Below are 25479 nucleotides of genomic sequence, written 5' to 3' on the forward strand. Positions count from 1 at the left end.
TTCAAAAAAATACAACTAGAATAAACTGTTGCTTAAGGGAGAGTTAGAAAGATTCTTGATTGACAAGAAAGTCAAAGGGTTTGGGGGTAGACAGGAGAGTTGAGATCACAATCAGATCAGCCATGATCTTATCAAACGGCAGAGCAGGCTCAAAGTGCCATATGGTCTACTGCTCCTAGTTTGTTTGTATGTTCACAAACAATCAACATTTGACAAGCAGGTGGTGGATGGGTTCAGAAGTCCTGAACCGACCTCTTCAGACAAACTAATGCAAGGATCAGCATGTTAATGAGGAACTGGAGGGAGCCAGGAAATGGTACAGGAGCACAAAAACAAACTATCATTGAGATGCTCAAGCTAAAATTCTATTGTTGAGAATGGAACCAAGTGAGTTGCTGCCCCAGTTTCACTATGGAGGAGCTTGAAGCGGGGGAGAGGGGGGGAGTCGAGAAAGGAGTGTACAATGGCAGAAAAAAATGGACACCAATTTGGGAGGCAATAACAACAGGGACTTAGAGGAAGAAGGTGTCAGAAGTGAGGTGGTAGGTTCCAAGCAGAAGGACTTTTGAGGCAGGGTCCATACTTGACAGAATAAATGCAAGTGTTCTAGTTTAGTATATTGTTTTTCAAACCAACTCAAACTAAATTTTGAAAGTTGAAAAACATATGGAAGGTTAACAGTAACAGCGACACCCACATCCCATGAAGTAAAATGATATCCTCGATTTAACTATTGCGAAGCACCATAATCTACAGAGTTAGTGAACTTATTCCCTCTCCACCACAAAGTAAATGTTTTTAAATACAAAGATACATCACAGGCACAAAAATAAAATTCAGGATTACAACGTGTAAAAAGCAGGAATCTAAGGGGAGGGACAAAATCGAGCGCTGGTAGGAGGAAAATCACAAATATTACTTAAATAAATGTACAGTGTTGATGTTAAAGATAGTGGAATGATTATAATTTGAATCGTATATGATTAAGGAAGCCAAGGCCTAAATCTGAATATTGAAAGTTTGAAGCAGGTCCACTGAAAATAAAAGGAGACTATAAAACATCAGGATTATGACAGTTTTATATAAGGTAGATAAAGAAAAGTTGTTCCCTGAACTGTTAACTGATTGTACAGGGACTAGGGAATATAAATTTCAGCTTTGGGGCAAAAGATGCTGGGGAGGATGCAAGGAAGAACTTGTTATTTTTAAAAGCAGCGAGTAGTAATGACCTGGAATTTGCTGCCTCTGTGGGTGGTGGGAGTGGAGATGATCAATGATTTCAAAAGGAAACTGTATGGGCATTTGAGGGAAATAAACTTGCATGGTCATAGGTTTAGACTAGTGGAGCAGGATTGACTGGATTGTTCCAGAGAGTTGAAATGGACTCAATGGGCTAAATGGCCTCTTCCTGTGCTGTAATGCCTACAAATCTAGTGAGGTCAGGAGAATTGCATCCAGATTTGGCAGTCATATTCAATGACATTTATTGCAGCAAGGTAGTGTGTGCAAAAACAAGACTGCCAGAAAGCATTCAAAGTGAGGAAATCATAAAACACAATGGAGTACTGACTTAGTTGAAGCATTCATAATGAAACTGTATTTTTGCTGAATTAGAAATTAGTTAAGAAACTGGCACCAGATTATGAAATTAGATTATAACAATAAGGATGGACTGAATGGCCCAGCTTCTTCGTACATTTTCAGATCATTTTCTTAAATCAACTTGACCGAAGAAAGAAAAACTTATGTACTGAAGGTATGCAATACTGCAAATATTTATTTTGCTGTAGTCTTGTAACCAAAAAAAAAACAACTTTACCTGAGCATCAAAAGTACGCCCTGAGTGACAAAGGCTGCCATGATCACACAGGATGAATCCCGGCAGTATCTCCTCCTCTTCGATTCCTTTCAGTCGTATCTTTAGATTTTCACCTGGGTCTGCAGTCTCAGTCTCTACATCATCAGACAGTAGGCCCAGAACTTCAACATTGTGCTGCAAACAGAATATTAAATATTAAACATGAAAAAACAATGTTAAGTTTCCTCCCCGAAACAGCAGGCCGATTTGATCCAAAACTAACATTTAAGCTTGCATTGGCTAGTCAATTAAGTTGTGCGATTTAAGAAACCAAGAAGTAACTAGCAAATTATAATGCAAGTAAATGTTCATAAGTAAAAAAAAATGTTTCGGTTTGATTGAGTACAATAAAAGAACCTGAATACAAAAGAATTGAGTGCCTTTTCCATTGCTCAGGATATAAATATACTCTGAAGTGCAACAGTGAGCAGTCTAGCAAACTTCCCTGCTTGACCCCTCATCTTGGTGTTGCATTATCTGCCTCTGAACTGCATAGAATCTCACAATTTACCTCTTTTTGGGTAGGTAGTGAAGAAAAACAAGCCTGAGGTCCTAATATGGATTAGGATTTTAAACAATACAATAAATTGTTATTGTTCATCACTAAAGAGCCACTGAACATTGCAGCAACTGAAAGCAGATTTCCATATTCTTAGGGAAACCAGGGGCAAGCAAAAATTCAGCCTTGCAAGAAACACCCACATCTTGAAGAAAGTGCAATTTTTTGGCTTGAAGAGTAATTTTGGTTCTCTGAAAAATATTTTGCCTGCAACATGTACCATGTTATGAGCCCAGCAGACACTGGCAATTAAATTGAATGAGGCATGCAACTTCAAACTGAATTTTCAAATACGTCAATGTCATTTTTCAGATACGTGTGCAATATCTAAGTTTACTTACTTTGTTTGGCATCATGACAAGTTGGTGTCCTTTTCCAATTAATCCAGATTCTAATTTCCCTAAAACCACAGTACCCATATCCTATGAAAAAATATTTCATTACACAAATTAGTTATTCAGCTAGAGAATCATTTAAAGTACAAATTACCATACATTAGTTGCTCATGTCATCGACTAAATTTGTCATCCCTAACTTAAGCTGCCTTTTCTCAACATTCCACATTAAAAGAGCTGTTTTGAGATCCAAGATGTTTCTGGAAAATCCACTTTTAGCTACAACTGAAGATATTTTTCTGCTCTGACTATAGACTAAGATCCAAACAAAAAAAAATTGCCTTTTTAAAAAAAAACATCTTTCCTATCACAGCTATGAGTTTCTGAACCAAGGTGTACTAAGTTAACTCCAACTTCTTAAGGTGCCATTTCATTAGCTGACCAAAGATTGATCATACACCTGCCAGGATGCATATGCACTGACAAGGCCACTAAACTTCACCATAAAAAAATATAATTGCTGTATTGCAATTCCAAGTCCATATTAAAAACATAGTTATTAAGCACCTTTTAACGAAGTGAGACGTTTCAAGGCGCTTCACAGGAGCATTATAAACAAAGTATGACCAAGCCACTAAGCAGATATTAGGTCAGATGGTCAAAAGCTTGATCAGAGGTAAGTTTTAAGAAGTGTCTTAAAGGAGGAAAGTGTGGGACAGCGTTAGAGAGGTGGAGGGGGGAAATTCCAGCAGTTGGGCAACTGAAGGCACAGTTGAGAAAATGGTGGAGAAAATAATTGTGATATCACAAGAGGCCAAAATCAGAGGAGGAAGATGGTGGAGTTGGAGGAAAATCACAAAGATCGGGAAGAGCAAGGGGGTGGAGGGGTTTGAAAACAAGAATGAGAATTTGAAAACCAAGATGTTGCTTGACCAGGAGCCAATGTAGCTCAGTGAACACAGGGGTGATAACACACCTAGAAATGGTAGAAATTTCTACTGAAGTTCACAGTCTATTGGAAGCTTTGGAAATCCCCTAAATACAGATTCAATGCTGGCTAACCACAGCCTTAGTATAAACTAAATCTCTCAGGCAACAGAATTTGCAGGACAGAAATATCAATTTCTTGGGCTGCACATTTGAAGGAGCTGGCCTGGCCAATTTTGCGTAGAGTAAGCTTGCTTCCAGAGTAAACTGAGTGACAGATGTGGCTGCTACTCATCTTAATTAATGCACTATAACACTGGCTGGGATTAGAGACTTCATGAACTGCATCTCTGAAAAACATGCATGTCATTGAAGTTATTACCATGCCACAACATTGAGGTGGTCAATCTCAGGATCCTTTCAGGATAGATAAACTTACGGTCACTTAGGTAGAAAGGAGGAAATATATGTAATTTTGCACCCATATTTTCAGAGGTTATGTAAATCATGGAATTTGTGCAATTTCCCAACAAAGAATGGCCAGTTCAGCCAGGTTATCAGAAGGGCCTTCTCTGGAACTTGTTTCGGCACCAGCAAGTCTCAGGAGGGGTGGGGAAAATTAATTCTCAATAGTTTGGGGTTTAGGCCACATGAAATTACAATCACAACTCCTCCCTGATTAGCTGTTGGTCTCATCAGTAATAAAACGCAGGTTGAAAGACATGCCAAGTATTTAGAATTTAATAAAACAGCCCATGACAGGGCTACTAGCTTACCTTATATTTATCTACAATTGGTACTCGCACAGGTCCAGTAGATGCCCTACTGAAGTGTGGCAAATTGTCCAGATAGGGAATAAATGGTAATCCACTGGGAGAAATAAAACACACGTTAATTACAGCAGCCAAATTTTAAGCAAGTTTTGCTTCATTATCCTTATTCCACTTCTACATTTCAAATGAATCAGCTGCAGATCATTCATGAAATGAATAGGCAGGCAGAAATGACTTGCATAAACATTTTGCTGGTCTTTGCAAAACTGCACTTCATGGTAACTTTTCCGAAACAAATGCAATAACAGGCTCCACTGATTATTTGCCAATGATTTGTCCATGAACATGAACAAATTAAAATTAATTCAACTTTCTGTCCCAATCTAAAGTCTTGAAAATGCCTTACTTAGCATTTTATTCACCTCTACATATCATCTAATTTCCAATATTTTCTGTGTACTTGTACATGTATTAACACTAAAAAGTGCCTATTTGAATTTGACGCCAGGAATTGCATCTCTAATAAATAAAATACATTCTCAAATGAACAATGCAGATATTGGAAATTACATTTTATGTATTTAGCTAAACTTTGTACAGAAATGTTTATAGGCCAATGTTCTCAAAAACTGCCAGCTCACACCCCTACCCCATGGCGGTGGCATAGTGGTACTGTCACTGGATGAGTAATCCAGAGAACCAGGGTAACGGGGACCCAGGTTTGAATTCAATAAGCTTCCGGAATTAAATCTAACGACTTATATACCCAGCTGGTTCATTAACGTCCAGAAGGAAATCTGTTGTCCTTACCTCGTCTGGCCTATGTGACTCCAGATCCACAGCAGTGGCTGACTCTTAAATTGCATCAATCCACTAAAAGGCCCTAAAAACAATGAAACCGGACGGACCATCCGGCATCGACCTAGGCACCATAAACAGCAACGGCAAACTGAGCCCTGTCAACCCTGTAAGTCCTCCTTACTAACATCTGGGGACAAGGGAGAGGCTGGGTCTGCAGCAGGTGGGAGGGAACCAAGAGGGAAAAATATACTTGACTTCATCCTCACCAACTTGCCTGTCACAGGTACATCTGTCCATCACACCATCGGTAGGAGTGACCACTGCACAGTCAATGCGGTGACGAGGTCCCGTCCTCCCGCTGAGGATACCCTTAATCATGTTGTGTGGCATTACCACTGTGCTAAATGGGATAGACAGAACTAGCAACTCCAGACTCAGCAGCCATGAGGCGCTGTGGGCCATTAGCAGCAGCATTCTACTCAACCATGATCTGGAACCTCATGGCCTGGCATAACCCCCATTCAACCATTATCACCAAGCCAGGGGATCAACCATGACTCAAGAGTGGAGGGCATGCCAGGAGCAGCACCAGGCATACCTAAAAATGAGGTGTCAACCTGGTGAAGCTACACCACATTGCATTGCCAAACAGCATAACCAGCAAGTCAGACAGAGCTAAGCGACCCACAGCCAACAGATCTGATCCAAGCTCTGCAGTCCTGCCATATCCAGTCATAAGTGGTGGAGGGCAATTAAGCAAGTCACTGGAGGAGGCTCCATAAAGATCTCCATCCTCAATGGTGGGGGTGCCCAGCACATTAATGCAAAAGATAACGCTCAATCATCTGCAACAATCTTCAGCCAGAAGTGCCGAGCGAATGACCCATCTCAGCCTCCTCTTCAGCTAATTCAATTCACTACAAGTGATATCAAGAAACAGCTGAAGGCACTGGATACTGCAAAGGCTATGGGCCCTGACAACATTCTGACAATAGTACTGAACGGGTGCTCCAGAACTTGCTGCACCCCTAGCCAAGCTGTTCCAGTACAGCTAAACACTGGCTAAAACAGGACAAATCCACCGCATCAGTCTACTCTCAATCATCAGTGAAATTATGGAAGGGGTCATCAAGTGCTAACAAGCGACCCTGCTTAGCAATAACTTGCTCACTGATGCTCAGTTTGGGTTCTGCCAGGGACACTCAGCTCTTGACCTCATTAGAGTCTTGGTTCAAGCATGGGCAAAAGAGCTGAACTCCTGAGGTGAGGTGAGAGCGACTGCCCTCAAGGACAAGGCCAGATTTGACAAAGTTTGGCATCAAGGATCCTTGAATGACTGGATTTAATGGAAATCGGGAGAAAACTCTCCACTGGGGGGAGACATACCTAGCGCAAAGGAAGATGGTTGTGGCTGTTGGCAGTCAATCACCTAAGCTCCAGTACATCACTGCAGGAGTTCCTCAGGGTCATGTCCTCGACCCAGCCATCTTCAGTTGCTTCATCAATGATCTTCCTTCCATCAAAGGTCAGAAGTGGGGATGTTCGCTGGTGACGGCACAATGTTCAGCACCATTCATGACTCCTCAGATACTGAAGCAGCCCATTTCCAAATGCATCAAGACCTGGACAACATTCAGGCTTGGGCTGACATGTGGCAAGTAACATTTGTGCCTCACACATACCAAGCAGTGACCATCTCCAGCAAGAGAGAATCTAACCCTTACTTCTTGACATTCAATGGAATTACTATCACTGAATCCCCCACTATCATCCTGGGGATTGCTATTGACCAGGAACTGAACTGGACTAGCCATATAAATACTGAGGCTACAAGAGCAGGTCAGAGGCAAGGAATCGTGCGGCAAGTAACTCACCTTCTGACTCACTAAAACTTGCCCACCATCTAAAAGACAAAAGTCAGGAGTGTGATGCAATACTCTCCACTTGCCTGGATGAGTACAGCTCCAACACCATACAGAACAAAGCAACCCACTTGATTAGCACTCCATCCACAAACATTCACTCCCCCCACCACAGCGTACAGTGGCAGCAGTGTACGCCATCTACAAGCAGCACTGCAGGAACTCACCTAAGGCTCCTTAGACAGCACCTTCCAAACCCATGACCTCTACCATCTAGAAGGATAAGGGGAGCAGACACATGGGAACACCACCACCTGGAAGTTCCCCTCCAAGCCACTCACCATCCTAACTTGGAAACGAATCACCATTCCTTCAGTGTCACTGGGTCAAAATCCTGGAACTCCCTCCTTAACAGCACTGTGTACCAACACCACATGGACTACAGCAGTTCACCGACAGCTCACCACCACCTTAAGGGCATTTAGGGGATGGGCAATAAATGCTGGCCTAGCCAGTGATGCCCACATCCCATGAATATATAAAAAATGTCATTGATAATAATGCCAGTACACATTTTCCAACAACAATCATTGGATATCTTAAATGACATCTTTCAATGAGCCAAAAAACTCTGCAGCATGTAAGCAGTCAAAAAAGAATACTGGTTCTTTAAAACAGGAGTTGTAACTAAACATCATAAATCAGCTTTCATGCAGCTTCAGTATGCTGCGCTTAAAGGTGTTTAAGCATGGGGGGGTACCAAGTCAAATGTAACATCAACGTGGGGCTAAGCAAAGGTATTTGGCTGGCATGGGGAGAAGACGACATCAGAAAAGGGAGAAAAGCAGAAGCCAAGAAATCTTGTGCATGAATGAGATTCCTTTTCCTGTAGCTACAAATCATTGGACCATTTGGTTTTACTTCACACATCCCCAGTTACACCAATGCAGACAGAGAGGGAATGAGTGACCGCCAGATAGTCTAAAAAAACCAGCCAGCAGTGGAGTCCCCCGAATTGATCTTGCTCACTAACTGGTTTTCCATTTTGGATACTGGTGAGGGAATGGTTCCTCAGAGGAATGCAGCAAAAGTCAAGTCCATGGCACTACAGGTAGCTCAGCTGCAAAGGAGGGGGTGAAAGAAGAGTGGAAAAGCAATAGTGATAGGTGATTGATTAGTTACAGGAACAGACAGGTGTTTGTGCAGTCATAGGCATGACTTCAGAATAGTATGTTGCCTCCCTGATTCCAGAGCAGCTGCAGGACATTCCTCTCCTTGGGGGGCCGGGGGGGGGGTGGTTTCACAGCCAGAGGTCATAGTCCACATTGATACCAACGACATAGGTAGGAAGAGGCTTTGAAAGCAGATTTTAGGGTGTTAGGAAAGAAATTGAAAAGTAGAACCTCAAAAGCGGTAATGTCAGAATTACTCCTAGTGCTACGTGCTAGTGAGCACAGGAATGAGGACTGACCAATTTAACACATGGCTGGAGAATTGGTGTAGGAGGGAGGGCATCACATTTTTGAGGGATTGGGACTGGTTGTGGAATAGGTGGGATCTGTAAAGATGGACGGATTGCATCTTAGCAGGGCTGGGACTAACGTCCTCACGGGGAGATTTACTAGTGCTGTTGGGGAGGGTTTAAACTAGATTGGGAAAAGGACGGGAAGCTGAGACAAAGCTCAGATTTGAGCGGAGCAAGAATGGTAATAGGATGTAGAAAAGTAATAAGTGAAACCAGAAAGCAGACAAAGCAAAGGCAAGCATCAAACAGAATATTATGTGAAATATTAAAAGAGGTACTCTATAATGGCCGTAGCATTAGCAATAAGGTAGATGATTTGAAGGCACAAGTAGATGATTGGGTATCATTTAATTATTATTATGCAGCCATGATTACAGGGTGACCAAGACTGGGAATTGAACTTTCAAGGATAGTTGTCATTTAGGAAGGATAGGCATAAAGAGGAGGGATGGGGCAGTGCTGTTAATAGGGGATGAGATGAGTACATTAGTGGGAGAGGATCTTAGACGAAGGATCAAGATGTAGAATCAGTTTTGGAGCTAAGAAACAGCCGGGATAGCAAACATTGTGGGAGTTGCTTGTAGGCCATAAATTGTATGGTAACATTGGGCACAGTATAAATTAAGAGCTACATATAACATGGGAAATACGGCAATAATGGGAAACTTCAATTTACATACAGACTGGGTAAGCCTAATTAGCTTTGGAGAATGAATTCCTGAGATAGGTTTCTGGAGCAGTAAGTTGAAGAACCAACTATGGATCAGGCTATTTTAGATTCAGTACTATGTGATGAGAAAGAGCTAATTAATAAGCTTGCTGTTAAGGAGCCTTTAGGAAATGGTGACTATAATATGATAGAATTTTATATTATGTTTGAAAGTGATATAGTTCATCCTGAAACCAGCTTTTAACTCTGAACAAAGGAAACTCAAGGTATGAGGGACACATTGGCTATGGTGGATTGGGAAAAAACAAAATTGATAGTATACAAGCAATGGCTAGTTTTTAAAGTAGTATTACGTGGTCTACAACAAATATACGTTCCTCTTTGACACAAAAAACCAACAGAAAAGGTGATTCAACTGTGGATGACAAAACAAGTCCAAGATTGCAGTAGATCGAAGAAAGTGGATTATAAGATTGCCAGAAAAAGTGTTAAGACCGAGGATTGGGAGCAATTTAGAATCCAGAAAAGGAAGACAAAGGAACTGAAAGAAAGGAAAAAGAGAACATGAATGCAAGCTAGCAAGAAACAAAGGCAGACTGTAAAAGCTTCTTTAGTTATGTGGAAATGAAAAGATTAACAAGGACAAATGTGGGTCCATTACTGGTGGAGACAGGAGAATTTATAACGAAGAACAGGGAAATAGTAGAGAAACTAAGCAATTACTTTGTGTCTGCCTTCATAAAGATACTGAAATCACCCAAAAATACAAGGGAACCAAGGAGCTTGTGAAAATAAGGAACTGAAAGTAGTTGGAATTTATAAAGCAGTACTCTTAATTGGATTGAAGGTTGATAAATCCCTTGGACCCGATGAGCTACATTCCAGAGTGCTGAAGGAGATGGCTATGGAGATAATGGTAGTTATCTTGCAAAATTATAGATTCTGGAAGGGTTCCTGCAGACTGGAAAGTAGTAACTGTAACCCCACTATTTAAAAAAGGAGTGAGAGAGAGAAAAAAAGAGAACCGTAGACTGTTAGTTTGACATCAGTAGTAGGGAAAATGTTAGAATCTATTAGAAAAAATGAGAACTGGAGACTTGGAAAATGACAACATGATTGGGCAGAGTCAACATGGATTTATGAAAGGGAAATCATGTTTGACCAACCTGTTAGGAGTTTATTTTTTGAGGATGTCACCTGTAGCATAGATAAGGGAGATGGGGTGTATTTAGATTTTCAGAAGGCTTTTGATAAGGTCCCACAAATGAGGTTAGGAAACAAAATTAGAGCACGTGGGCTTGGGGTAATATACTGTTATGGACTGAGAGTTGGTTAGCAGACAGAAAAGAGGAATAAATGGATCATTTTCAGAATGGCAGGTTGTTACTTGTGGGATACCCACAAAGATCTGTGCTTGGGTCACAGCTATTCAGAATCTATATAAATAATTTGCTTATGGGGGCCAAACAGCATTTCCACCTAAGGGTGTGAGGGGGATGCAAGGAGGTTTCAAGGGGATTTGGATAGGCTAAGTGAAAGGGCTAGAACAAGGCAGATGGAATATAATGTGAATAAATGTGAAGTAATCTACTTCGGTAGAGGAAAAGAAAAGCAGTGTATTTCTTAAGTGGTGAGGTAGGCAAGTGTTGATGCCCAAAGGAACCTGGGTGTCCTTGTTCACGAGTCACTAAAAGCTAGCATGCAACAATCAATAAGGAAGGCAAATAATATGCTGGCCTTCATTGCAAGGGGATGAGAACAGGAGTAAAGATGTTTGCTGCAGTTGTATATAGCCTTGGTGAGGCTGCCCCTGGGAGTATTGCGTAGTTTTGGTCTGCTTATCTGAGGAAGATGTATTTATCATGGAGGGAGTGCAACGGAGGTTCACCAGACTGATCCCTGAGGGGTCAGGATTGTCTTGAGAGTTTGAGGAAACTGGGCCTGCATTCTCTAGTTTAGCAGAACGAAAGGTGATCTCATTGAAACTTACAAAGTTCTTACATGGAGTAACAGGGTAGATGCAGATAGGGTTTTCCCTTGGCTGGTGATGTCTAAAGCCAGAAGGCAGTTTCAGAATAAGGGGTAGTCCATTTAAGATCGGGGAGGAATTTCTTCTCTCAAAAGGGTGGTGAATCTTTGAAATTCTCTGCACCAGAGGGCTGTGCAAGCTCAATCACTGAGCATGTTCAGGACAGAAATCGAGAGATTTCAGGATACTAATGACATCAAGGGATATGGAGATAGTGGGGGAAAATTGCATTGAGATAGATGATCAGCCATGACCTTATCGAATAGCAGAGCAGGCTCGATGGGCCAAATGACCTACTTCTGCTCGTAATTCGTATGACAGCCCTAGAGCCAAGAACTTGGATTGCACAACCAAGGGTATAATGTTTGTGCACTGAAGGGGAGATGTTAACTCCATTTGAGAATTTAGAAAAGGATTCTAAAATTTCACTTCAGCCTCCCCTAAACTCACATTTGAGCATCACTGACATTATTGCTTCTTTCTCTATCAGGTTATGACAAACAGTTAACAACTTGGATTAGTTTCTGCCCACTTTTAATTGCTAATCTCTTTTCTATGATATATACTTACGTGTACCAAGAGCAGTTCTCAGCTCGTTCTTTTAGGTTTGCGCCAGTTAGTCCAGAACAAGGCATAAAGTGAATATCCTTCTTAGGATTGAAACCAACTTTCTTCAAAAAGGGCACAAGTTTTTCTTTACATTCCTCATACCTGAGAGAGAGAAAAATCATTTGAGACAGTCTGATTCACAGCAGGACAATGCCACTGTTTAAAAGTGGCAAAACATTTTGCTTCACTTTGAAATTCAATTGAGTAGCAATTTTCAGGCAGATTAGTGCCTATTTCCTTTTCTAACACTATTAGATATTGTCTAGGCTAGGAAGGTAGAAACTTTCAAAATGGCTGCCTTGGTGCAGTAAAGTATTTGTTGCTTCTAATTAGCGAGCCTTTATAAAACATTACGACAAACATTTAATTACAATACAAGCAATTCTAATTTATTTTACTTATTAAAATGTAGTGATGACTAAATTGTAGAAGTAACAGCAGCGTGGCTCATGTTAAACAGATGTCTCATCACCTAATTAATGATGGAAAGTAAGGAGAATTGAACAGGTATTTTGCATTGCTTTTCACTCTAGTGGATGAGAGTTAGCATTCCAGAAATAGCTGTAAATCAGAAAATGGGAGGGAGGAACTCAAGAAAATTTCAATCACCAGAAGTGGTTCTGAGCAAATTGTTGGAGCTGCGAGCTGACAAATCCTTGGGTCCTGATGGACTACATCCTAGGGTCTTGAAACAAGTGGCTAGTGAAATAGTTGATGTGTTGGTTTTAATCTTCCAGAATTCCCTATATTCGGGGAAGGCTCCATCAGATTAGGATATAGCAAATGTAATTCCTTTATTAAAAAAGGGGGAGGGAGACAAAACAGGAAACCAGCTAGCTTAACTTCTGGCATAGGAAAAGCTATTAAAGATGTTATAGCAGGGCACTTAGAAAAATTCAACGCAATCCGGTAGAGTCAACAACATTTTGTGAAAGGGAAATCATGTTTTACTAATTTGAATTGAGAGAGTCACATGTGCTGTGAATAAAGGGGAGCCAGTGGATGTAATGTATAGATTTCTAGAAGGCATTTGATAAGATGCTACATCAAAGGTTACAGCAGAAAATAAAAGCTTTGGTGTCGTAAGTAATATATTGGCGTGGATAGAAGATTGGCTTGCTAACAAATAATAGTGGGTAACCACAAATGGGTCTTTTACTGGTTGGTGGGATGTAACGAGTGGTGTGCCACAGGGATCAGCGCTGGGGGCCTCAACTTTTTACAATTTATAGAAATAACTTGGAAGAGGGACAGATGGTACGGTTGCTAAATTTGCTGACAACAAAGATAAGTAGGAAAGTAAGTTGTGAGAAGGACACAACGAGGCTACAAAGTGACACAGGTTAAGTGAGTGGACAAAGACCTGGTAAATGGAGTATAACGTGGGCAAATATGAAATAGTCTATTTTGGCAGGAAGAATTAAAAAGCAGCATATTATCGAAATGTCAAGAGATTGCAGAGCTCTGAGATTCAGAGGGATCTGGGTGCCCTAGTGTGTGAATCACAAAAGGCTAGTATGCAGATACAGCAATTAATTAGGAAAGCTAATAGAATGTTATCATTTATTGTGAGGGGAATTGAATACAAAACTAGGGAGGTTATGCTCCAGTTGTGCAGGACGCTGGTGAGCCCATATCTGGAGTAGTGTACAGTACTGGTCTCCTTATTTTACTAAAGATGTAGATGCTTTAGAAGCAGTTCAGAGAAAATATACTAGGCTAATAGCAGGAATAGGCAGTGATGCCTTACGAGGAAAGGTTGCACAAGTTAGGCTTGTACCAACTGGAACTTAGACAAGTAAGAGGTGATTTGATCGAAACCTTTAAGATCCTGAGGGGACTTGACAGAGTGGATGTGGAGAGAATGTTTCCTCTTGTGGGAGCATCTAGAACTAGGGGTCATGGTTTAAAAACAACAGGTCGCTCATTTAAGACAGAGGTGAGGAGAAATTTTTTCCGAATGTCTCAGGGTCTTGAAATATTTTTAAGGCAGAGCTAGATAGATTCTTGATTAACAAGGGAGTGAAAGATTATCAGAAGGAGACAGGCAGTTACAATCAGATCAGCCACGATCTTATTAAATGGTGGAGGAGGTGTGAAGAACTGAGTGACCTATTCCTGCTCCTAGTTCATAAGTATGTAAAAGGTTTTCCACCCCACAATTAGAGCCATCAACTTACAGCTTAAGTTAAATCCCATTTTTATGAAGGAAGATTCTAGGATTGGCACTGATTAGAGATTAAACTCTAATTCTATTCATTGTGTATGAAAATGGTTAAACCACCATGTCTATCATTCTTTTCTTCAACCCAACAGAGTACCACAGTGGGCTTTGAAGATTGGCTTTTACTAACCCAAAAGGACTTCTTATATCAGTATATGATAATAAAAATAGTAAATATTTATATTATTCTGCCAGGGTAAAAATAACAAGATTCGCCCAGCCCAAGAAAAGTAATGTTTTGGCTAATTAGGGCTTTTCACTGTACTTAGCCTTCCAATCAATTTTCTCAACTTCACGTAGGAATGTCATAAGTTGAAAAAGGGCTCAAACTAAGGTTAAGAAAAAATATCCAACATCTGCTTGACTACATAAATATAATGTAGCATACAAAATGATTTAAAACTGTACAGTAAAATCTGATCAAACGACTTGCATTTATACAGCACCTTTTAAAAAGTAAAATGTCCCAAAGCGTATCATAGAAACGTCAGCAACCAAAATTTGAGCCACAAAGATTTCAGGGCAGGTGAACAAAAGCTTGGTCAGAGCCAAGATCTTAAGCTGAGTCTTCAAGGAGGAAAGAGGGGTAGAGGGGCAGGGAGGGAATTCAACAGCTTAGGGCTTGGTAGCTGTGGGAGCAATTAAAAATCTGGATGCTCAAGAGGTTAGGACTTGAACAGCACAGTCTGGCTTATCAGGCTAAAGTTAATAGAAACAGGGAGCAGTGAGGCCATAGGTGGATTTGGAAACAAGGACAAGGATTTTAAAATCGAGACATTGCTTAACCAGAAGCCAATGTAGGCCAGAGAGTGATGAGTGAACAGTATGTGATGCAAGGAAGAACATGGGCAAAGCTTTGGATTATGTCAAGTTTATGGACAGTAGAAAATGGGAGGCTGCCAGGAGTACACCGGAGCTTTCAAATCTAGGGGGAATGAAGGCACGGATGAGGGGGTTTCAGCAGAATCAAATGTTGTTCAGAGGAGTGACGGAATGGTATATGGTCAGAAGCTCATCTCAGTCAAATATGACACCAAGATTGCAAAGTCTGGTTTTGCCATAGACACAGTTGCCAGGTAGAGGGGTAGAATTGGGGAACACGGAACAGAGTATGTGTTGGGGACCAAAGACTATCAGGTTTGTCATCTGACAAGCAACGTGACAATTTAAGAGACAGTGGAGGGGGTCAAGAGAATTGGAAGTGAAGCAGAGCTGGGTGTCATCTGTGTGCATATGGAAACTAATGCTGTGTTGTTGGATGTCATTGCTGAAGGGCAATGTGTAGATGAGAAATAAGAGGGAACCAAGGATAAATAAAGGAAGTAGTGGTAATTCATTATTGCAAGCACTGTCTTTGCATACCATCTATGATTTTAGTCAAAAATGAAAAATTGGAAGAAAATGTCAGATGGGACAGTCAGACCAGATGTGGAACAAGCTCATTATTATTAGTTCCAACTAGTTGCAAATTTTCAAACAAAGGAAAATATTGCAGATATTGGAAATCCGAAATAAAAAAAAACAAGTAGTACTCAGCAGGTCACGCAGCATCTGTCAGAAAGAAACAAAGTTAAGGTTTCAGGTTCAGATGGCCTTTCATCAGAATGATAATGACAACAGGTCAACTCAACCTGAAATGTTAATACTATTTCTCTCCACTGATGCTGCCTGTCCTGAGTACTTCCAACATTTTGTTTTTATTTCTAATCTTTATTGTTCAATAAAAATGAAATTCACTGATTTGCAACTAGTTAAATTCGAAAATTCGAAGGGGAATGAGAGCATTTGCCTTTCTTCACTTATGCAATTCCCCAGCATGAAAAATCTTGCTCCCAAATGCTTTGCTCACTTACTACCGAAAGATGCTCTGATCTAACTGTGGTCAATTTACTCAAATTTTTTCCATGGAGAATCATGGTTATTATTCAGGGAAAAAATGACAAGAAATCTAAACATGTATTCAGAGGACCCATGTAAATTTCCATTCTGCAGCACGTTCTTGGCATGTCAACATGCTGCCATTTCAATAATTTTTTTATTAGGTGAACTGTTGGGCAAAACAATGTTACTCATTTCTAGTGCCCAACGCCAACAATCGCTCCAAGGTCAGGAATAGCACAGTAGATGAAGAGTTAGATGAAGGTTCCCACTGTCCTGGTTCAAAAATACACCTGAGTTCCAGGGTAAAATGAGCACTTCCCTTTGATGTGCAAAAGGTTTTCCATTTTTGCACATTTGTCATTATGCAGTCTGAGTGAAATGATAAATTTAGGATCAGTTTTTGCGCTGTGGGATCCAAAGCAGTAGGAAATGAAAACATTGCTCAGACTAATTTACAGAATCGGTGTCAGAGAAGACTTTCATCCTCTCAGTAGAAATGGAATCTGAACTTAGTTTGCAGAGTAAAAGGTCAGTGCCAATCCCACAGCAACACCTGGTTCCCATCTATCCCCTAATTCAAATACACAAAAATGTCTTATCATAATGATGCTGCCACCTTAAATATTTTAAAATAATGATGCAATTGTCGTCACAAGATGGAATCTGATACACTGGATTATGAATTGGCTCCAATCCCAAAGCCAAAGCATAGTAATTAACACACGGTTCAGCTTGGATGCACATTATTAGCACTGGCTCCCAGAGATCAGTCCAGCCTGCTACGGTTTATTGTCTCTTATTGACTTGGGCAGTCAGGTTCTGAGTATGGTCAAGAAGTTGGCAGATGATACCAAAATCTGAGTAAGGGTTATGACAGGAAAGAGTTGTAATCAAATGTGAAAAGATTCACATGTGAAGGGAAATGGGCCATACAACAGCAAATGGCATTTAACTTGGATAAATGTAGCACAATGCATGTTGGTTAAGACCAACATTAAACATTCTTTGTAGGGAATACTGAAAGGGAGAGAGATCTTATAAATTGTTCCCCTTGCATGACAACTACACTGGAAACAGTCACATTGTTTCAATTATTCAGCATTTAATCATGTGCCTTTGTTCCACCAAAATAGGATGCTAATACTATGTCAAGTTTTGTTTTTAATTATGAGGCTTCTAAAATAATCATCACTCAAAGAACATAGTATAATGTGGAAATCATACCTATCTTGGCTCCAGCTTACTGTTGGGTCATCCATTTTGTTGATGAGAACGATCAGGTGTTTCACTCCTGCTGTTTTTGCTAACATAGCATGTTCTCGTGTCTGACCTCCTTTTTCAAAGCCTGTTTCAAATTCACCTTTTCTGGCTGATATAACCTAAAGTGACACAGTAGGAAGGAGAGATCATGGGGGCTTTTCTCACATGCAAGAATGGCTGTACAATTACTGTACATGTGCCATGAATGGCAATTTTATTCAACTTGGGAGAGGTACATTTGAACAGCAAGAAGAAATGCGCAATGGCCTGCTTTACCATTCCAGATAAAGGGGGAGTGCAATTACAAGACAAAAGCAAGATACCAACTCAGGTCTTGCACTGAGATTCAACATTCTGAATATAACCTAAACCTGTAGTTAATATCTTTAAGACATCAAAAAAATATTCCTTCTTGATGAACTCCAGCTTCTATTAGGTTAGATGAACTGATTGAACAACAGATTTTGTACATCACGCATTTGGTCACAAAAACAAGAACGATTGCCATAATAGTGTCATTAGTTAAACTATCACATTATTTTCAAAGCTACATTGCAATAAACATGAATCCAACTGTATATGTTTTGTGCTATGTGGAAAACCACCATTTGTCTCTTACAAAAGCAAAATATTGTGTAAATTGGAAAGCTGAAACTGGAACAGAAAATATTGGAAACACTCAGGTGTGGCAGCATCTGGAATGCTGAGAACATTGATGAAAGGTCATCGGCCTGAAATGTTTAACACTGTTTCTCTCTCCACAGATGTCCTGATTAAGTCCAGCATTTTGTTTTGATTTCACCATTGCCTCTTTTCTGGTCTACTATTAAAGTAGTTCCTGAATCAGTTTAATGCCCAAGAAACCAGAAGACTTGATTTCTTACCAAGACAGCAAGATCAGCTTGAGATGCCCCACCAATCATATTCGGTACAAAGCTTTTGTGGCCTGGAGCATCTAAAATGGTGAAGTGCTTCTTTTGTGTCTCAAAATATGCACGGCCCACTTCTACTGTTTTGCCCTTATCTCTCTCCTCCTGATTTGTGTCCAAGGCCCAGGAAAGGTACCTAAAAATAATTAGATTTTGTAATATTTTGCAAGAACAAAAAAAACTGGTCATTTCATGTTTTTTCATCCAACAAGTTAACAAAACACAATGAAAAGAAATCTACACATGTTAAACAGGGCCACAAATTCGGAAGAATACACATTCACTCCGCATACAGCAAGTTCCTAACAACTAATCAAAGTTAGCAATCAAGCAAGGGGGTAGGGAAAAGACCAACTACTTTCAAGTAGATCACGGGTACAGAACTTCAACCAAACTCGCTCTTCCTAGGCTGAGGTACTTAAGCCAATAATACTGGCTCGAGCATCAAGTAGAAACCGGCTAGCTTAACCCAGACTATTGTTCCAATCTGTTCTAAACTAAAGGACCGCCTGGTCAATTTGTCAATAGACAAATTCACTCAACTGCCAAGTAATTTTAAACATAAAATGAGATTGAAAATTTAGAAATAGATCCTAAAATAAAGTTTTAATTTAGGAATCTTGATGCCGTTTAATTTTCAGTACTTAACATACAAACATAACCTTACCATGTTTCTCTATTTTTTTCCTTGGCCTCCCTCTCATACTTTTCCAGTGTTCGTTTGTCAACCATACCTGTGAGGTACCTTTAAAAAAATTACCAGTAAAAGGTGAACACATTTCTACTCATGTTTTGATCAATATTTGATTCAGGTTAAACATTCTACTTCAATTTTTTGTGTTGATCATCGTAAAGCCAGAGTTAAATACATGCCTCAAGTTATTTTAGAATGTGACAATATATACAATGTTACACATGCCTGAAGACTTTCAAAGCCCTTTGTATGAAAAAGATTATTTTTCTACACATTCTTGTGCAGTGGAATCCTTTTATGCTCACTTCCAATGGTCAAGAAATGACTTCAGTTCCATTCCAACATGGTTATCACTTAAAGAAACAAGTTTCTTTTGAAACATATCCTGTGACTGACACTACAATACTGATCTTCATAGCTGGTATAATTGAGGAACTAACTTTTTCTCAGATAGCTGAAGAAACATTTTAAGGGTTCAAAGGTTTATTTTTCAAAAATGCTTCAAAAAAGGTTTGAGAATAGTTTGACTAAGAAACTACTGCAATTGTAGTCTGAATTAAATCTATTCGTGCTCAGAACTATGGCAAAGAATGTAAAAGATCAAACAGGACAAAAGTATTAGAGAACTTACTGCAACAGACATGAAATTAAACCAAATTAAGGTTGCAAAAAATTGCATCCCATCACCTTCAGATATTTCAAATCAAATTAATAAACTTCTGGAATAGAGGAACCATTATCCTCGTTAAATAGCCACCCATTCTATGCTATCTTAAAACACAAAATGCAATTCGTTGACTTTTCTTTTGAACAATATCAGATGAAAGTGCAATGCTGTGCAGGAAACAAGGAGGATGACATGATGATGAACTGTGAATAAGTCTACAGAATCTCAATGTCTGGCCTGAACAACCAAAGCCTCAACACAAATTATGATCTTAAAACCTGTCGTGGGTCTCAATCCCACATACTACTGATTCAAGTGACAGGGCTTGAATGAAGCATTCTCACTTACACACCAAGGTTATTATGAAGATTGGTTACCAAATAGAATGCAACACTGAGCCAAACAACAAATTGGGAACTTTGATTACAAAGGAGTTTTCCTCACTCCAGCTCTACATCTTTCAGAACAGAAGCATTAACTTACATTATCTGTCCACCAATAGTGGATTTTCCAGCATCTAAGGGAAAAGGGAAACAATATTATTACACAAAAATATGAACAAGTTTCAGCTTGAGAAAAATTATTTAAAAATGAGAATATTTCTTTCAGCAAAGTTCTGTTGCTGCCTGGCAATTTTCAAATGTGGCAATTATTGGAAATGTGACTTTTTAAACAGGATCAGCAATTCATCAAATCTGGGTTTTAAGTGAGGCACACAACCATGTCATTTTACTTATTAACCTACCTACATGACCAATGAATACAACATTTACATGTTCCTTCCTGGGGGCACCTGGTTCGACCACAGCAACCTTTGGCACAGACACGTCCTCCTCCTCTTCCATTCCTACTGGAGCTGCCAAAGGTGGCCCTCCATCGCCAGCAGGACCACCTCCTGGCTCTGCTTCACTTGGCTCTGCTTTTTGTTCCCATGATTCATCAGATCCAGCTTCTGTATCGCCATTTTCTACTGGTGCTGTAAAATTGATATAGTTAGGATCTCAGTAGTTGTTCATTCAGACAAATGAATTAAAAATTAGCTGATGTTCAAACAGCAAACCATTATCTGTAAAGCTAAGCTGCATAGCTAAGCTGCATCTGCAAGACAGTATTTTACTACATGAAATCTGTTCACTAAATACAAAACCAGCATGGAACCACATGGTTATATGCTGGTGAATCCACACTGAAAGTACATTGTTAATTTTGTCCAAATAAATTACACCAAACTTCGGAAACGAGAACAATCAAGGAAGGCATATAATACTCAGCTCCTGCAAGTAAACAATTCGCTTAAATCTGAAACTGTTTATAAATTGTAAAAAATATAATAGCACATGTGTATATGCATACATGCATATAAATAAATTTAAAAAGGGTTGTTGGGAAAAACCTGTTTTAATGGTTACATGCTATAAGTGCAAAGAATGTACCTGAAGCTAAAAATATAGGCAAATTGTCAGTAATTGACAGTATAATGTGGCAACATGCACCATGTTTAAGGTCAAAATTCTATTGAAAGTGTCTTACCAGCTGGCTCTGAAACCTCCATGCTGGCATCTGTAGCATCTGGCCCTGAAGGAGAGAAACAGAATTATTTGTTAGGAACAGCAACTAGAACCAATCCAAATTCATTAACTAACTTGGATTCCATGTCCCATGGTACAGACATGCATTGCATTTCACAGGGAAAGAAAATACCGGTCACATTTTATATGCAGTAGAGGAGCAAGGGCACTTTGGTGAGACACAGAGGTCATTAGGAGCGTGCAAAAACTTAAAGCCACAGAAGGAGTGAATACAATCATAGGTATATCTAGAAGCGCAGAAGCCTAGGCAAAGAGGTAATGAAGAACTCATGCAAAACCATAGTGATAGGGCTCAATTCAGTAAGCCCTATCAAACCATGTGCCATTTTGAACAACCCAGTGCAGGAAGGAAATAGGAAATGGAAAAGGTAGAGTAGATTCACTGAATGTGACTACACATGAATTAAGAAAAAAAGACCTGGATAGGTCAGGCTTAAATTATTAGAGGTTACGGATGAGCAAAAAAAAGACATCAAGGTTATAAAGGAAGGTGACATTGTAGCAAGGCAGCTCAACTTCTAAAGTAACAAAAAAATTCAGAAAATTGGACAAAGTTACAAGTGCAAAATCCTTTGCAACATGATGTTGAAACTGATTTCAAAAATTTAGAAAATGGATTACAAATATAAGAAATAGGCGCAGAAATTAGGCCATTTGGCCCATCGAGTCTGCTCCACCATTCAATCATGGCTGATAGGTTTCTCAACCCCATTCTCCCGCCTTCTCCCCGTAACCTTTGATCCCCTTACCAATCAAGAACCTATCTATCTCGATCTTAAATACACTAATACATTATAGTGTAGCCATTGGGATTGACAATGGGAACTGCCTATGTAAACTTGATGTAATCATTCTTCTTCAGAGGCACTGCAGCACCACAACTAGCAGGGTGTAATTACAAAATAAATGTGGTACAAGCACATTTAAAAGATGACATACAAAATAGGAACTTGATAGTAATAGTTCATTATGCCTGTGCCCAACAGCTAGTCTCTAACCACACTTCACCTGAAGGCTGTCTTTGGTTTTCACTCCCTGTGCACATGACAGGAAATTGGTAAGTTATTTTATACATGCAGTGAGATTATTTATTTTTCTTGCTTGTTAATGCTGAACGGTGATGGCACGATGCATTGGGCGTCTGTATGGTCAATGAAGTGAAGAGGAAAGGAGTCAGCTCCTTTCCAGGGGAAAGGATGGAGGGATTTGTGGGGGGAGAACAGTATCTGTTACCTTAAAAAAGTTTGTTCTCCTTTTGCAGAATCATTTTTTGGATTTAAAGTTCTTGGTGCTCAAAGTTTGATCTCTATGTCTCAAGTTAAACAGACATTGACACAAGTTCTACCATTCGTTTCAAATTCATGAACCTTGATGCTTCATTTCTTATATTATTTGAAGCTGTTTTGATAAATAAGCAAAAAATTTACTTTCAGCTTATCTTGACTTTTGAATTAAGAATCTCCGAAGTACCAGACACAGAATTCGGATTTCTTCCCGTGGCTCTTAAATTTTATTTCCTAATGATTTACTTGCATGTTTTTTTTTAAGAAAAATTAAAACTGAACTTTATTCCAGTAATGTGGACCAGCAGGCACAGAACTTCATACGTGTAAGGGCAAGTCTTCCCTACCCTCAGAAATAGGGCTGAGTCTCCCCTCAGAGACCCGCAGTGAGCGAGGCTTATCAGCTTCAATTCTTCTTGGGAGGGTTCTGATCGCAAGGGGGCCTGCCTGGTACAGGGCAGCAGAGAGCTTGTTAACATAATACAGTCCAATTATGGAAAAGATGAAGCAGGTTGTGACGCACACCTGGTGGGTTAATGCCAATGCAAAGAGAGACAGCAGTAAGCACACCGTGATCTCTGGGAATATCTTGGCCTGGAATGCTTTTTCAATTACCACACTTTCCAAGTTGTTAAAGGCTGTTAAGTAGAAGAGGAAGAAAATCGATCCCAGGAATCCTCCGAGGATGGTCAGCCACTCCGAGGATGCCAGCTGCCGACTGTACATCTGCATCCCAGCGCACAGCAGGAGGGTGAGGAAAGGATAAACGAGGATACTGAGCTGACAGCCATCGGCTCCCATCATCTTTCATTTTTGTATTGAGGGATTAAGACAACTTGAAAATCAGCCCAGTTCTAGAGTCAGCTCATAGTACATTGAAAACTATTTGCTGACACATACTAAAATCATCTGACACAACTTTGAGACTGAACAGCAAAGCAATATTTTGTTTTCGCTGCTAACCAGGCATTTTGAATGGGTCAGAAATTAGTTTTCTTTAAGTGTTTCCTCCCTGGTAGAAAGTGCATGGTAGAAAAAACATGGTAGCATAATCAACTTGCTTGGCCAATGCTTGCTAAATATTGAACATACATAGGTATCTTATCAAGGCCAAACACATACACGAAAATTTACAGGCCAAGGAGGACAACTACAGTTAGATCTAGAAAGATGGGCTATAAAGAACATCGGACCAGCTATAACTCCTACAATTGTAAGTCACCATTCAATAAGGATACAGGTGCATTAGACCCCAGTAAATGGCATGGAAATGTTTCATTGGAGTAGATCCTTTGCACCTTGATGTTTCACTGACTTGAACAAAATGACAGCTATGTTTTACATCTGCCATCCAAGAATCTGCATTGGTTGAAACATCACTTCTTGCTGAAATACAAAGAATTTGCAGCAAACAATGAATTTACAGGAGGTTGCTAAAGCATTAAGAGCTAGCAGCATATCAGGGCCAATATTTGGAAATGCCTTCCACTGACAGGAAGTCCTTTGGAGAAGCCGTGAGCATGATACATGGCTCCATGTTAGCAGTACTTTCAAAATTTACCCAATAACTTCAAAGCCCTCAACTGGTTGCCTTGTACAGTGGTGAGCAACTGATATGATGAATCCTCCAGTGGTCTGTGGTTAGCGACCCTGGGTAGGAGGTTCAGGAGATCAGTTGGATTTATCTCCCTTAATTGCTGTCCAATCATCTTTTCAACAATTAACCAGGTGTGGATAGGATACACAAAGAAATAATCCCAACAGTGGACATGGGAATGAATGGTCTCCTGTGCTGTAAACATCTATCTAGGCTTAAAGAACAGGGGCTTTTAACTAGAGGTCTGGGTAAGGTGGCTCCCTGACTCCACCATGCAGACAAATCGACTAAATTTATTGCCAATCCTTGAAGATTACATATACTATCCAGCATTTTACCTTTCAGCCCCAAGGCACCAATTGACACCAACACGATATCATTTTCATCCCCAATCCCGGACAGGAAATAAGGAACTGGAAACTCCCACTTAGTCCTAGAGGCCCACTGTCATCCGTTTAGTGCTGTGTTGTCAAGGAAAGATTGTACGTACTCAAGGTACATTCTGCTTTGTTCATTGGTAAAAGACAAGGAGAAGCAAGACCTGGTATGGCTGTCAACATGAATGTGCTGGTGAGGCCATTATCAGCTCCACTGACAGGCTATTGCAGAAGTGGTGGGTAGGCTAACAAGTATAAACAAGCTAGGATAAACTGAGCATGACAGCCCACTTGTGCTTGCTGAAGCTGCCATGTCTTGACAGAGTTGTTGCTCAGCGCCAGCAACAATTTTCACGTTAATTAAAACAAAAAATGTTTGAACTTTATAACTAATCTTTATACAGTGAAAGTACTAGTATTTGTTAAGGGGATTCTTGAGCACTGTTGCAATTGCAACAGCCCAAGCTAGTGGCGGGTATTCCATCACATTCCAAGTTGGAAACAGAAGGTTTTTTGAAAATAGCTTCCAGAAGTCAGAGAGGTTTACACAGCTCTCTCTTAGCAGCACTATAGTAGTGCCTCAGTGTAATGCACCGTTCCTTGTACAACATTGTGTTGCTTACTGTAAATTAAAGGACATGCAATGGGAGAAAAATGGAAAAAGACTGTTGAATCATATGCAACATGTCAGAACAAAAAGTCTGAGAATGTATCCTTTTATGCAGACTTGGATACTTTATGATTCTTCTATGAATTATGAATATTTTTAGATTTACCATGCAAAACATCTTACTTCTAGTTATGTTGAATCAATGGGAGAATCCAATGGATGAGTGTTAGCAAGGAGACCAATAGTTCACCGTCTAGGTTGATGTGGTCTCATAAGAGATATTAAACCAAATCTTCATTTGCAGTTCCAAACACAAATATTACACATGAAGACACTGTTGGAGGGGTGGGTGAAGGTACTGGCTTTATATTGTGCTCACTTGTCTTGTAGGGACCTAACTCTGTTCTCTTCAAAATGTTG

The 25479-nt window shown here is 40.0% G+C and overlaps 1 protein-coding gene across 1 annotated transcript in view; it reads right to left on the reverse strand.

Moving 5' to 3' along the window:
* Positions 1 to 25479, reverse strand: part of LOC121288049 (eukaryotic peptide chain release factor GTP-binding subunit ERF3A) — a 73640-nt gene that overhangs the window by 13851 nt on the left and 34310 nt on the right. The window contains exons 2-11 of the mRNA XM_041206317.1: positions 21134 to 21178; positions 20349 to 20579; positions 20087 to 20120; positions 18910 to 18987; positions 18198 to 18378; positions 17278 to 17432; positions 11910 to 12050; positions 4456 to 4549; positions 2759 to 2839; positions 1820 to 1993 (exon numbers count right to left, since the gene is read on the reverse strand). Of these exons, the coding sequence (XP_041062251.1) occupies positions 1820 to 1993; positions 2759 to 2839; positions 4456 to 4549; positions 11910 to 12050; positions 17278 to 17432; positions 18198 to 18378; positions 18910 to 18987; positions 20087 to 20120; positions 20349 to 20579; positions 21134 to 21178 (1214 nt within the window). The remainder of the gene's footprint in view (positions 1 to 1819; positions 1994 to 2758; positions 2840 to 4455; positions 4550 to 11909; positions 12051 to 17277; positions 17433 to 18197; positions 18379 to 18909; positions 18988 to 20086; positions 20121 to 20348; positions 20580 to 21133; positions 21179 to 25479) is intronic.

This window comes from Carcharodon carcharias, chromosome 15 (genome assembly GCF_017639515.1).
Source record: "Carcharodon carcharias isolate sCarCar2 chromosome 15, sCarCar2.pri, whole genome shotgun sequence".
Taxonomy (NCBI): domain Eukaryota; kingdom Metazoa; phylum Chordata; class Chondrichthyes; order Lamniformes; family Lamnidae; genus Carcharodon; species Carcharodon carcharias.